General features: G+C 39.0%; 1 protein-coding gene across 8 annotated transcripts in view; it reads right to left on the bottom strand.

Annotated features, from left to right (window-relative positions):
* Positions 1-16,247, bottom strand: part of STK33 (serine/threonine kinase 33) — a 185,032-nt gene that overhangs the window by 62,948 nt on the left and 105,837 nt on the right. For all 8 annotated transcript variants that reach the window (XM_044929484.2, XM_006051606.4, XM_044929481.2 and 5 more), the window contains one exon: positions 14,121-14,225. In XM_044929484.2, the coding sequence (XP_044785419.2) occupies positions 14,121-14,225 (105 nt within the window). The remainder of the gene's footprint in view (positions 1-14,120; positions 14,226-16,247) is intronic.

Genomic DNA, 16,247 nt, shown 5'->3' on the forward strand with positions numbered 1-16,247 from the left:
CCTACCTTTGGCTGGTGGGGGAACTGAAGCAGGGGTCCGATCCCCACATTGGGGCAATTGTCTGAGTCAGAGGAGAAACATTTAAGGCTGAGAGTGAAACATCTGATCTGTGGCAGCCTAAATGGAATGAGAATCAGACAGTTCTTGCTGCAACCATACATGCCCTGGACAGGGATGCAGACCCCCTGGAAGGCGCACCGGCTGGGAGATGGAGTTTATGAATGGTGGAGCAATCCCTGGGCGAGGGCTGCTGTTGACTGTGGAGAGACAGATCAGGGGATGTGAGGGAGGAGATTGTGCTGGAAAATGCCTGCAGAGGAAAGCAAGGCAGCCATGGAAGCAAGGCGATACTGCTGAGTCACGCGTAGTGGGTGGAGCCATCACCATAGCCTCTCTTCCCCTACACGCCAGCATAGGCAGCTGAACAACAGAGGGTCTGGCCCAGCAAATGCCTGAGGCACTGAACTACAGAGTAGGGCCCCACTCAGGATGCCCCTTTAAGTGTATGTATTTGTGTATGTTCAGTCACACTTTTTATTGTTGTTATAAACCTCTGCATCTCTGTCAGGCTTTTGCAGTTCTGTGGGGTTTTCCTTTTTTTTTCTTCTGTTTTTTTTTTTTTTTTCTCTCTTTTTTATAATTTTAACTTTTAATTTTTTTAAACCTATTATATTTTTTCTACATTTATTCCTTTGTTTGCCTTTCCTACTGTTCTTTTCCCCTTGCAGTTAATCTTTAATGTATATAAATCTTCTTCATCTACCTCTATTTAACTTTGTATATCTATTCTTTCTTTCTTTTCTTTCTTTCCTTTCCTCTCAATATATTTGTTAGTTTTGTTTTCATTGCTTTATTCCCCACTTGGCACCTTGCTTTAGTTTTGTTTTCCAGTTTATGCTTCAGTTAGTTTTGTTCTTAACTGGTAAATATAATTTTTGGTTTCCTTTGTTCACTGGCTCAATCTATTGTATTTTATTTTTGTGGACTGTTTGCACTTTGTTCATGGGTATATATGTATATGTGTATATTTCATTATTTTAATTATTATTTGCCTGAATTTGTAACTGCCATTTGTCTGAGGCTCATCTTTGGTTTCTCATTTTTTGGATATTTGTTTCAATCTCACTTGATGCCATAACAAATCACTTGTGAAACCTTCGCTCCTGACCAGAGATCAAGACCTGAGCCTTTGGAGTGGGAGCACTGACTCCAAGACCCTAGACTACCAGAGAACTAACCCTACTAGGGGGTATCAAATAGTGAGAACTCACACAAAGGAAACCACTGGAATACAGGACCCAGCATCACGACCACCAGTAGCACCCTGTGCAGGATACCTCATGTAAACAACAAACAAAACAAAAATGCAAACCCAATCATCAGCAGACAGGATTACCACCTCACTCAGCCTTGCCCATTAGAGGAAAAACAAACAAGCAAAAACTTAGCACAAATCTGATCCTATAGGAAGCTTACCCAAACCACTGGACCAACCTTAAGTGTTCCTGTTAGTCGCTCAGTCATGCCAGACTCTTTGCAACCCCATGGACTACAGCCCACCAGGCTCCTGAGATTTTCCAGGCAAGGATACTGGAGTGGGTTGTCATTTCCTTCTCCAGGGGATCTTCCCAACCCAGGAATCAAACCTGGGTCTCCTGCACTGCAGGGAGATTCTTTACCAACTGAACTACAAGGGAAGCCCCTTAAGAGGGCAGAAACCAAACAGAAGAAAGAATTCAATCTTGAAGCCTGGGAAAAGGAGAACTCAAACACAATAAGTTAAAAAATAATAATAATGATGAAAAGGAAATACTAAGGACTTCCCTGTAGCTCAAACGGTAAAGAATCTGCCTGCAATGCAGGAGAACAAGGTTCGATTCCTGGGTCGGGAAGATCCTGCCTTGCAGGCTACAGTTCATGGGGTTGCAAAGAGTCAGACACGACTGAGTGACTAACACATACACACAGAGAAATACTACCCAAGTGAAGGAACAAACTAGAAACACATAAGTCCAAATAAATGAAGAGGAAAGAAGCAACCTACCTGAAAAAGAATTCAGAATAATGATAGTAAATATAATCAAAAACATTGAAATAAAATGGAGACAATGCAAGAATTAACAAAGACCTAGAAGAATTAAAGAATAAACATGCAGAGACAACCAACCAATTACTGAAATTAACAATACTCTATGGGAGTAACAGGAAAATTTGGCCTTGGAGCATGGAATGAAGCAGGGCAAAGGCTAATAGAGTTTTGCCAAGAGAACACACTGGTCATAGCAAACACTCTCTTCCAACAACACAAGAGAAGAGTCTACACATAGACATCACCAGATGGTCAACACTGGAATCAGACTGATTATATTCTTTGCAGCCAAACATGGAGAAGCTCTATACAGTCAGCAAAAACAAGACTGGGAGCTGACTGTGGCTCAGATCATGAACTCCTTATTGCCAAATTCAGACTTAAATTGAAGAAAGTGGGGAAAATCACTAGACCATTCAGGTATGACCTAAATTAAATCCCTTACAATTATACAGTGGAAGTGAGAAATAGATTTAAGGGCCTAGATCTGATAGACAGAGTGCCTGATGAACTATGGACAGAGGTTCGTGACATTGTACAGGAGACAGGGATCAAACCCATCCCCAAGGGAAAAAAATGCAAAAAAGCAATCTGGCTGTCTGAGGAGGCCTTACAAATAACAGTGAAAATAAGAGAAGCGAAAAGCAAAGGAGAAAAGGAAACATATAAGCATCTGAATGCAGAGTTCCAAAGAATAGCAAGGAGAGATAAGAAAGCCTTCCTCAGTGATCAATGCAAAGAAATAGAGGAAAACAATAGAATGGGAAAGACTATATCTCTTCAAGAAAATTAGAGATACCAAGGGAACATTTCATGCAAAGATGGGCTCGATAAAGGACAGAAATGGTATAGACCTAACAGAAGCAGAAGATGTTAAGAAGAGGTGGCAAGAATACACAGAAGAACTGTATAAAAAAAGATCTTCATGACCAAGATAATCACAATAGTATGATCACTCACCTAGAGCCAGACATCCTGGAATGTGAAGTCAAGTGGGCCTTAGAAAGCATCACTATGAACAAAGCTAATGGAGATGATGGAATTCCAGTGGAGCTATTTCATATCCTGAAAGATGATGCTGTGAAAGTGCTGCACTCAATATGCCAGCAAATTTGGAAAACTCACAGTGGCCACAGGACTGGAAAAGGTCAGTTTTCATTCCAATCCCAAAGAAAGGCAATGCCAAAGAATGCTCAAACTATCACACAATTGCACTCATCTCACACGCTAGTAAAGTAATGCTCAAAATTCTCCAAGCCAGGCTTCAGCAATATGTGAACTGTGAACTTCCATATGTTCAAGCTGGTGTTAGGAAAGACAGAGGAACCACAGATCAAATTGCCAACATCTGCTGGATCATCTAAAAAGCAAGAGAGTTCCAGAAAAACATCTATTTCTGCTTTATTGACTATGCCAAAGCCTTTGACTGTGTGGATCACAATAAACTGTGGAAAATTCTGAAAGAGATGGGAATACCAGACCACCTGACCTGCCTCTTGAGAAACCTATATGCAGGTCAGGAAGCAACAGTTAGAACTGGACATGGAACAACAGACTGGTTCCAAATAGGAAAAAGAGTTCGTCAAGGCTGTATATTGTCACCCTGCTTATTTAACTTCTATGCAGAGTACATCATGAGGACATCCAGCTGGGCTGGAGGAAGCACAAGCTGGAATCAAGATTGCTGGGAGAAATATCAGTAACTTCAGATATGCAGATGACACCACCCTTATAGCAGAAAGTGAAGAGGAACTAAAAAGCCTCTTGATGAAAGTGAAAGTGGAGAGTGAAAAAGTTGGCTTAAAGCTCAACATTCAGAAAACTAAGATCATGGCATCTGGTCCTATCACTTCATGGGAATAGATGGGGAAACAGTGGAAACAGTGTCAGACTTTATTTTTTGGGCTCCAAAATCACTGCAGATGGTGACTGCAGCCATGAAATTAAAAGACACTTACTCCTTGGAAGGAAAGTTATGACCAACCTCGATAGCATATTGAAAAGCAGAGATATTACTTTGCCAACAAAGGTCTGTCTAGTCAAGGCTATGGTTTTTCTGGTGGTCATGTATGGATGTGAGAGTTGGACTGTGAAGAAAGCTGAGCGCCAAAGAATTGATGCTTCTTTTGACCTGTGGTGTTGGAGAAGACTCTTGAGAGTCCCTTGGACTGCAAGGAGATCCAACCAGTCCATCCTAAAGGAGATCAGTCCTGGATGTTCATTGGAAGGACTGATGCTGAAGCTGAAACTCCAATACTTTGGCCACCTCATGCAAAGGGTTGACTCATTGGAAAAGACCCTGATGCTGGGAGGGACTGGGGGCAGGAGGAGAAGGGGACGACAGAGGATGAGATGGCTGGATGGCATCACTGAGTCAATGGACATGAGTTTGAGTGAACTCCAGGAGTTGGTGTTGGACAGGGAGGTCTGGTGTGCTGCGATTCATAGGGTCAGAAAGAGTCGGACATGACTGAGTGACTGAACTGAACTGAGAAGGAATCAGTAGCAGAATCTGAAGCAGAAGAACAAATCAGTGAGCTGGAAGACAAAATGGTGGAAATAACTTCTGAGGAGCAGAATAAAGTGAAAAGAATGAAAAGAACTGAGGATAGTCTCAGAGACCTTTGGGACAATATCAAATATAGCAATATTCAAATTATAGGGTCCCAGAAGAAGAACGGAGAAGGCAATGGCACCCCACTCCAGTACTCTTGCCTGGAAAATCCCATGAACGGAGGAGCTTGATGGGCTGCAGTCCATGGGGTCGCTAAGAGTCAGACACGACTGAGCGACTTTGCTTTCACTTTTCACTTTCATGCATGGAGAAGGAAATGGCAACCCACTCCAGTGCTCTTGCCTGGAGAATCCCAGGGACGGGGGAGCCTGGTGGGCTGTGTCTATGGGGTCGCACAGAGTCGGATACGACTGAAGTGACTTTGCAGCAGCAGAAGAAGCAGAGAAAAATAAAGGGTATGAGAAAATTTTTGAAGAGATTATAATTGAAAATTTCCCCAACATGGAAAAGGAAATAGCCAATTAAGTCCAAGAGGCACAAAGAGTCCCATACAGGATAAACCCAAGGAGAAACATGCCAAGACACATACTAATCAAATTAACAAAGACTAAACACAAAGAAGGAATATTAAAAGCAGCAAGGGAAAAGCAAAAAGTAACATACAAAGGAAACCCCATATGCTTAATAGCTGATCTTTTCAGCAGAAACTCTGCAGGCCAGAAGGGAATGGCAGGATATATTTAAAATACTGAATGGGAAAAAATATTACATCCAAGGTTACTGTACCCCGCAAGGATCTCATTCAAAATTGATGGAGAAATAAAAAGCTTTTCAGACAAGGAAAAGTTAAGAGAATTCAGTACCACCAAACCAGCTTTACAAAAAACATTAAACGGACTTATATAGTCAAGAAATACAAAAGAAAAAAGATCTACAAAATCACCTCCAAACAATTAAGAAAATGGCAATACGAACATATATATCAATAATTACTTTAAATGTAAATGGATTAAATGCTCCAACCAAAAGACACAGACTGGCTGAATGAATACAAAAACAAGAACCATATATATGCTGTCTACAAGAAACCCACTTTAGCCCTCAAGACACATAAGGACTGAAAATGTGAGGATGGAAAAATATATTTCATGAAAATAGGAAGCAAAAGAAAGCTGGAGTAGCAATCCTCATATCATAAAAAATAGACCTTAAAATAAAGAAGATTACAAGAGATAAGGAAGACCACTACATAATGATCAAGGGATCAATCCAAGAGGAAGACATAACAATTGTAAATATCTATGCATCCAACATAGGAGCACCTCAATACATAAGACTACCATTAACAGACATAAAAGGAGAAATTGACAGTAACACAATAATAGTAGGAGACTTTAACACCCCACTCACACCAATGGACAGATCATCAAAACAGAAAATTAATAAGGAAACACAAGTCTTTTTTTTTAATTTATTTATTTTAATTGGAGGCTAATTACATTACAATATTGTAGTGTTTTTTTTCCATACATTGACATGAATCAGCCATGGGTTTACATGTGTTCCCCATCCTGAACCCCCCTCCCACCTCCCTCCCCATCCCATCCCTTAGGTCATCCCAGTGCACCAGCCCTGAGCACCCTGTCTCATGCATCAAACCTGGACTGGCAATCTGTTTCACATATGATCATATACACATTTCAATGCTATTCTCTCAGATCATCCCACCCTTGCCTTCTCCCACAGAGTCAAAAAAAAACTGTTCTATAAATCTGTGTCTCTTTTGCTGTCTTGCATATAGGGTTATCGATAACCATCTTTCTAAATTCCATATATATGCATTAGTATGGCATCTGGTCCCATCACTTTATGGGAAGTGTTTCCCCATCACTTCCATAGATGGGGAAACAGTGGAAACAGTGTCAGACTTTATTTTTGGGGGCTCCAAAATCACTGCAGATAGTGATTGCAGCCATGAAATGAAAAGACGCTTACTCCTTGGAAGGAAAGTTATGACCAACCTAGATAGCATATTCAAAAAACAGAGACATTACTTTGCCAACAAAGGTCCGTCTAGTCAAGGCTATGGTTTTTCCAGTAGTCGTATATGGATGTGAGAATTAAACTGTGAAGAAAGCTGAGCGCTGAAGAATTGATGCTTTTGAACTGTGGTGTTGGAGAGGACTCGAGAGTCCCTTGGACTGCAAGGAGATCCAACCAGTCCATTATAAAGATCAGTCCTGGGTGTTCTTTGAAAGGAATGATGCTAAAGCTGAAACTCCAGTACTTTGGCCACCTCATGCGAAGAGTTGACTCATTGGAAAAGACTCTGATGCTGGGAGGGATTGGGGGCAGGAGGAAGAAGGGGACGACAGAGGATGAGATGGCTGGATGGCATCACCGGCTCAATGGACATGAGTTTGAGTTAACTCTGGGAGTTGGTAATGGACAGGGAGGCCTGGTGTGCTCCAATTCATGGGGTTGCAGAGTAGGACACGACTGAGCAACTGAACTGAACTGAATACTGTATTGGTGTTTTTCTTTCTGACTTACTTCACTCTTACTTCCAGTTTCATCCACCTCATTAGAACTGATTCAAATGTGTTCTTTTTAATGGCTGAGCAATATTCCATTGTATATAAATACCACACTTTTCTTATCCATTCATCTGTGATAGACATCTAGGTTGCTTCCATGTCCTGGCTATTATAAACAGTGCTGTGATGAACATTGGGGTACACGTGTCTCTTTCAATTCTGGCTTCCTCAGTGTGTATGCCCAGCAGTGGGATTGCTGGGTCATTTGGCAGTTCTATTTCAAGCTTTTTAAGGAATCTCCACACTGTTCTCCATAGTGGCTGTACTAGTTGGCATTCCCACCAACAGTGTAAGAGGGTTCCCTTTTCTCCACACCCTCTCCAGCATTTATTCTTTATAGATTTTTGGATTGCAGCCATTCTGACCGGCATGAGATGGTACCTCATTGTGGTGTTGATTTGCATTTCTCTGATAATGAGTGATGTTGAGCATCTTTTCATGTGTTTGTTAGCCATCTGTATGTCTTCTTTGGAGAAATGTCTGTTGAATTCTTTGGCCCAATTTTTGATTGGGTCGTTTATTTTTCTGGAATTGAGCTACAGGAGTTGCTTGTGTATTTTTGAGATTAATTCTTTGTTAGTTGCTTCATTTGCTATTATTTTCTCCCATTCTGAAGGCTGTCTTTTCACTTTGCTTATAGTTTCCTTCATTATGCAAAAGCTTTTAAGTTTAATTAGGTCCCATTTATGTATTTTTGCTTTTATTTCCATTACTCTGGGAGGTGGGTCATAGAGGATCTTGCTATGATTTATGTCAGACAGTGTTTTGCCTATGTTTTCCTAGAGGAGTTTTATAGTTTCTGGTCTTATGTTTAGATCTTTAATCCATTTTGAGTTTATTTTTGTGTATGGTGCTAGAAAGTGTTATAGTTTCATTCTTTTACAAGTGGTTGACCAGTTTTCCCAGGAAACACAAGTCTTAAATGATACATTAGATGAGATGGATCTCACTGATATCTTCAGGACATTCCATCCAAATGCAGAAGAATACACGTTCTTCTCAGGTGCACATGGAACATTCTCCAGGATAGACCGCATCGTGGGTCACAAATCAAGCCTCAGTAAATTTAAGAAAATTGAAATCATATCAAGCATCTTCTCCAACCACAACACTATGAGACTAGATATCAACTACAAGAAAAAAACTAAGAAACACAAACACACGGAGATTAAACAACATATTTCTAAATAACCAACAGATTACTGAAGAAATCAAAAGAGAACTCAAAAAATTTCTAGAAACAAATGACAATAAAAACACAACAACTCAAAACCTATGGGATGCATCAAAAGCAGTCCTAAGAAGGAAGTTTATAGCAATACAGTCCTACCTCAAGAAACAAGAAAAACATCAAATAGACAACCTAACTTTACACCTAAAACAAGTGGAAAAAAGCAAACAAACAAAAAAACTCCTAAATTAGTAGAAAGAAAGAAATCATAAAAATCCAAGCAGAAATAAATGAAAAATAAATGAAAGAAACAATAGTAAAGATTAATGAAACTAAAAGCTGGTTCTTTGTGAAGATAAACAAAATTGACAAACCTTTAGCCAGACTCATCAAGAAAAAAAGAAGAATCAAATCAACAAAATTAGAAGTGAAAAAGGAGAGGTTACAACAGACAATGCAGAAATACAAAGGATTATAAGCGACTATTATGAACAACTATATGGCAATAAAATGGATAACCTGGAAGAAATGGACAGATTGTTAGAAAAGTTCAATCCTCTAAGACTGAACCAGGAAGAAATAGAAATTATGAACAACCCAGTTACAAGCACTGAAACTGAAGCTGTGATCAAAATCTCCCAAAAAAACAAAAGCCCAGGACCAGATGGCTTCACATGAGAACTCTATCAAACATTTAGAGAGGAGCTAATGCCTATCCTTCTAAAACTCTTTCAAAAAGTTGCAGAGGAAGGAACACTTCCAAACTCATTCTACGAGGCCACCATTACCCTGATACCAAAACCAGACAAAGACAACACAAAAAAAAGAAAACTACCGGCCAATATCACTGATGAACACAGATGCAAAAATCCTCAACAAAATTTTAGCAAACAGAATTCAGCAACACATCTAAAAGCTCATAGACCATGATCAAGTTGGGTTTATTCCAGGGATGCAAGGATTCTTCAATATACGCAAATCAATCAATATGATACACCATATTAACAAATTAAAAGATAAAAACCATAGGATAATCTCAATAGATGAAGAAAAAGCCTTGGACAAAATTCAGAACCCATTATGTTTAAAACTCTTCAAAAAATGGGTATAGAAGGAACCTACCTCAACATAGTAAAGGCCATATATGATAAGCCTACAGCAAACATTATTCTCAATGGTGAAAAGCTGAAAGCATTCCCCCTAAGATCAGGAACAAGACAAGGGTGTCCACAACTATTATTCAACATAGTTCTGGAAGCCCTAGCTACAGCAATCAGAGAGGAAAAAGAAATAAAAGGAATCCATACCAGAAAAGAAGAAGTAAAGCTCTCACTGTTTGCAGATGACAAGATACTGTACATGGAAAACCCTAAAGATAGTATCAGAAAATTACTGGAGCTAATCAGTGAATTTAGCAAACTTGCAGGATACAAAATCAATAAATAGAAATCACTTGCATTTCTATAAACAATGAAAAATCAGAAAGAGAAATTAAAGAATCAATCTCATGTACCATTGCAACAAAAAGAATTAAATATCTAGGAATAAACTTACCTACGGAGACAAAAGAACTGCACACAGAAGATTATAAGACACTGATGAAAGAAATAAAAGATGACATAATCAGATGGAGAGATATTCCATGTTCCTGGCTAGGAAGAATCAATATTGTGAAAACGACTATACTACCAAATGCAACCTACAGATTCAATGTGATCCCTATCAAATTACCAATGGCATTTTTCATAGAACTAGAACAAAAAATTTCACAATTCATATGGAAACACAAAAGACCCCAAATAGTGAACGCAGTCTTGAGAAAGAATGGAATTGCAGGAATCAACCTTCCCGACTTCAGCTACAATCATCAAGACAGTATGGTACTGGCACAAAAACAGAAATATAGACCAATGGAAGAAGATACAAAGCACAGAAATAAACCCATGCACCTATGGGTACCGTATTTTTGACAAAAGAGGCGAGAATATACTATGGGGCAAAGACAGCCTCTTCAATAAATGGTGCTGGGAAACATGGACAGCTACATGTAAAAGAATGAAATTAGAACACTTCCTAATACCATACACAAAGATAAACTCAAAATGGATTAAAGACATAAACATAAGACCAGAAACTATGAAACTCTTAGAGGAAAACATAGGCAGAACACTCAATGACATAAAGCAAGATCCTCTATGACCTCCTAGAGTAACAGAAATAAAAACAAAAGTAAATAAGCAGGCTTGATTAAACTTAAAAGCTTTTGCACAGCAAAGGAAACTATAAGCAAGGTAAAAAGACAACCCTCAGAATGGGAGAAAATAATAGCAAACGAAACAAGTGACAAAGGATTAATTTCCAAAATATACAAGCAGTACATACAACTCAATGCCAGAAAAACAAACAACAAACAAAAAGTGGGAAAAAGACCTAAATAGACATTTCTCCAAAGAAGACATACAGATGGCTAAGAAACACATGAAAAGATGCTCAACATCACTCATTATTACAGAAATGCAAATCAAAACTACAATGACATAAAACCTCACACTGGTCAGAATGGCCATCATCAAAAAGTCTACAAACAATAAATGCTGGAGAGGGTGTGGAGAAAAAGGAATGCTCCTATACTGTTGGTGGGAATGTAAATTGATACATCCACTATGGAAAACGGTATGGAGATTCCTTAAAAAACTAGAAATAAAATCACCATATGACCCAGCAATCCCACTCCTAGGCATATACCCTGAGGAAACCAAAACTGAAAAAGACATATGTATCCCCTTGTTCTTTGCAGCACTATTTACAATAGCTAGGACATGCAGACAACCTAGATGTTCATCAACAGATGAATGGATAAAGAAGTTGTGGTACATACACACATGGACTATTACTCAGCCATAAAAAGGAACACATCTGAGTCAGTTTTGATGAGGTGGATGAACCTAGAACCTATTACACAGAGTGAAGTGAGTCAGAAAGAGAAAGGTAAATATCATATCCTAATGCACATATTCGGAATCTAGAAAAATGGTACTGAAGAATTTATTTATAGGGCAGCAATGGAGAAACAGCCAATAGACTTACGGACATGGGGAGCAGGGAGGAGAGGGATGAGATGCATGGAAAGAGTATCATGGAAACTTACATTACCATATGTAAAATAGATAGTCAATGGGAATTTGCTGTATGGCTCAGGAAACTCAAACAGGGGCTCTGTATTAACCTAGAGGGGTGGGATGGGGAGATGGGAGGGAGGTTCCAAAGGGAGGGGATATTTCCTTGGAGAAGGAAATGGCAACCCACTCCAGTATTCTTGCCTGGAGAATCCCATGGATGGAGGAGCCTGGTGGGGTACAGTCCACAGGGTCGCAAAGAGTCAGACACGACTGAGTGACTTCAGTTTCACTTTCACTTTCACTTTCATGGCTGATTCATGCTGAGGTTTGACAAAAAGCAACAAAAACTCTGTAAAGCAATTATCCTTCAATAAAAAGTTAATTAAAAAAAAAAAAAGAATCTACCCAAAGCTGGGGAAAGTACCATGCAAAAATATCAGAGGGAACAATGACTGAAGCCTCCACAAGGCCAGGAAGAGTTCCTATTTCCACTAGCCAGTGTGGAAAATCTCATAATTCATGGGACACTGGGCAGAGTACTCAGAAGGGTCTTACCTCATTACTTAGGGAAAAATTAGCCCAGACCAAAGGCTCTGTGGTGCCACCAGTTTAAATTAAGCTTCAAAAGTATCAAACTATTTCGAAATAACTCAACTATGTCTTGAATAAAGCTCAAGAATAGCTGTAAGAATATAAAAGATTAGCCAGCATCCAATCAAAAATGAACAGGCATAAAAAGAAGCAGGAAAATATAACTCATAATGAAATGGGGGAAATCAATCACTTAAAATGGACCTAAAAATGGCACACATGATATAATTAATAGAAAAGGGCAGTAAAAGTTATTATAACTATATTTAAGAAGGAGGAAATAGTGAGCACATTATGTAGAAACATGGAAGATACAATAATGACCCAAATCAAATTTCCACTAGAAAGTATAAACAGCATATATGATGTTACAGAAAAAAAGGTTATAGAATCTGAAGATATCACAATAGAAACTCTGCTAAATTCAATAAGGAGATAACAAAGATTGAAAAAAAAATGAATAGAGCATCAGTAAGCTTTAGAAAATATCAAACAATCTCATGTGTACTTGAAAGTCCTTCAAGGCAGAAAAAATAATGGCTAAAATGTTCCTAAATTTTATGAAAACCATAAACTCACAGATCCAAGAAGCTCCATGAACCCCAAGCCAAGAAACATGAACACAGCTACACTAAGGCCCAACACAAACTGGTTAAAACCAGTGATAAAGGGCAAAACTATTCTAAGAAGATGTGAGGATAAAATAAGTCACAACTCGAAGACTAAAAAACCAGAGAAGGCTTTTGGCATCATTGCCATTTACGACCTCCTGTAAAGGTAACTGTCATCTCTAATAGTTATCAAGCGCTCCTGATGAATCAAGCACAATGCATAACCCAAATTGACTACTGCTGCCTTAGAAACTGGCAAAGGAAACAAAGAACAATAGCTGACATTCAATGAGACATATGCTTTATACTCATTTTCCCACTTAATCCCTCCACAACTAAATGTGGTTAATACTAGTAACCCTGAATATTCATTGGAAGGACTGATGCTGAAGCTGAAGCTCCATTACTTTGGCCACCTGATGTGAAGAGCTAACTCACTGAAAAAGGCCCTGATCCTGGGAAAGACTGAAGGCAGGAGGAGAAGGGGGCCACACAGGATGAGATGGTTGAATGGCACCACCAACTCAATGGACATGACTTTGAGCAAACTCCAGGAAATAGTGAAGGAGAGGCAAGCCTGGCATGCTGCAGTCCATGGGGTTTCAAAGAGTTGGACACGACTTAACTGAAAAACAACTATCATTAAACCTATCTTACAGATGAGGAAACTAAAGTAGAGAGGTTGAGTAATTTGCCCATGGTCTCACAACTAAAAAGTGGTAGATCCAGGATTAAATTGTACAGGCAATCTGACCTAACACACCTAACCGCTATATCATACCACCTCCTAGCAGAGAAATACCCAAGCTCATGCGCAATAAACAACTTTTGCAGAATGGCAAACAACCATACCAACTCTACTATGAACTTAACCTTGCAGAATTATGACACTATTCCAAGGGACTCTAATGCAGAGCCAAGGGCCATAGCAAAAATGAAAGCCACTTCTAAGGAAGCTCTGATCACTCTGGGTTATATCTGAAGTTGTTTCATTTTTTCCCCAATATGCCACCAGAAATATCACTGAAGACGTCAATCTAATCATCAGACACCTAACTATACAATCAACAATAAAATGTCCTCCAGAATGCTTTTCATCAATCTCCACTAGCAGAGTGGTGTAACAGAGTCATGCCAAAGACATGAGCCACTATGTCCCAAAGAGACTACTTCTCAAGAGGACGATATTAATTTTGTAAAAATAACAACTTTCAGAATGCAGCACCTGATAAAGCTTTGCCTTTAACTATAGTCTGCCAGGCTCCTCGCCAGGCTCCTCTGTTCATGGAATTCTCCAGGTAAGAATATTGCAGTGGGTTGCCATTTGCTTCTCCAGGAGATCTTCCCAACCCAGGGATTGAACCTGGGTCTCCCACATTCCAGACAGATTCTTTACCCTCTGAGCCGCCAAGGAAGCCCAGCTTTACCTTAGGTGTCTCAAACACTTGTTCCAGATGTATGATGTGTTCATGTTTCACACTTTTTAGGATGTCCACTTCCCGTTCAAGTAACTTCACAGCAGAGCTTCCAGCCTTAGATGATGAGGAAATACAGATTTCATGTAAGAATTTCATTACCGTATACCTCAATACAAAAGTTAGAGTTATTTTATATTTTTTTCCAATATTTTTTCAGAAAGTTCCTTTTCCAAAAGATAATATGCAACCTATCTGCATGATAAGATTAATGTATACCCTTTCTTTCCTTTGCCCAATTTTAAGAGATAATTCAGCCTCAAATCATATCTGTTTCTTGGACGGTTTCTATAAATTAGCTAACAACATGGTCTCTGTCATATCACAAAATTATTGCAGCTCTTAATATGCTTTTTGGTATTTCCTTCAAAATTATGTTGATCTTTTGATGGTAGCATAATAAAAACAAAATCTACTTTCTAGGAATGTCAATTAGAAAATGAATATAAGGCATCTGTCTCATTAACTGTCAGTTATTGATAAAATAAAATGCGTTTGTTTTATCTTGCTTTGTCTCCATTACATTTATATACATATCAAAAGGAAACAATAGGCAATTGAGATTTTATACTTAGTCCTGCATTATATCACTTCCTAGTCCCCCAGCCTCAAAAATTTGATAGCGAGAGAGAGAGAGAGAGAATGCACAATGGAGATGGAGATAGAGATTTTTGCCTTCAGACCAACCTAACTCCAAATTACCTCCTTAGGTGAAATCCTTAACCATACCTGAGCAGACCGTCAGGTGTGGGTACAAGTAACTGATTGTCTATACCATCATCTAAGATACTCCGGAAGGGCTTTCTCCACCTTTGCCAGCACTACCACCACCCCAATCATCATCCCTTTTGATATCTAAATTACCATAATCATTCAAGAATAAACACTGTCCTCATTCACATAAAAATATCCCTGAAAGGAATAACAAAGCTCTTACTCCTCCCTCCTTCCTTCTAACCCACCCCCTCCCCCAAAGTTAGAAGAGACACAATAGCTCCTGAAGGACTTGGAAAGAGATTGATCATAAGGCAGATTTTACCTAGTTAAAATTTTACCTACTGTCATCCCTGCTTCTAAGTATCTTTACCCTTTAAACATTACCATCTCAAGAGTGATAGGAAACTGCCCACCCACTGTGCCCCACCCATGGAGGATGAATCCTAGAGGAGAAATAACTTTATAGTTATCAAGAGAAATAGTGACTTCGAGGAATAAATTCCTGTCGAGACTAGACATGGACAGATGTCACAATTTCTCCTAATAATTCATCTCAAGCCTATTCCTACTTCCCACCACAAATGGTTTATCTATATTTAATGCAGTAATATATTGTCCAATTCATATACTGACTATATAATTTTATTTTACTATCTTGTTGTCCTGAAAAGTCTCAGCATCAATATCTATGTGCAAGATTATGAATTCCTAGAGTTGCAAGCAACTGACTATATAACCCTGAAACCTAAGCCTAACCCTATCTGACACCAAAGAAACAAAGGAATTCCCATTTAGTTAATCCTAGGGATTTCTGGAAGGACTCTGGATCTCCCCTTATTAAGATTTAATGTTACTTTATTAAACTTTAGGGGGAAATGATATGTAATTTCCTATAGAAAATTAAAGAATACATATAACCTACTATTTCATTTTGTAAATATAATATCACAGACCCAAGAAAAAAACACCATGGTAATGTTGCCTTTTATTTTTCCTCAAGCACAGAAATTGTTTTCAAGTTGATGAAATGATCAGTTATAAAGTTTGAGGACTTAGATTCTCCCTTAAAGGGAAGCCCACTCCATTCTTCACTCCAGTGCAATCTAAAATGAGAAATACAGCGGATACAAGGTAAACAGTACAGAAGAGAGCTGGAGAGAAAGTGATTCAAACAGAAAGAGCTGGTAGGATGAATAAACAGAGCTGGCCATCAATGAGGAAACAATGAATGAAAGGAAAGGAGAGGATCAGTTCAGTTCAGTAGCTCAGTTGTGTCCGACTCTTTGTGACCCCATGAATCGCAGCACGCCAGGCCTCTCTGTCCATCACCAATTCCCGGAGTTCACCCAAACTCATGTCCAT

The sequence above is a fragment of the Bubalus bubalis genome, chromosome 16 (genome assembly GCF_019923935.1).
Source record: "Bubalus bubalis isolate 160015118507 breed Murrah chromosome 16, NDDB_SH_1, whole genome shotgun sequence".
Classification (NCBI taxonomy): domain Eukaryota; kingdom Metazoa; phylum Chordata; class Mammalia; order Artiodactyla; family Bovidae; genus Bubalus; species Bubalus bubalis.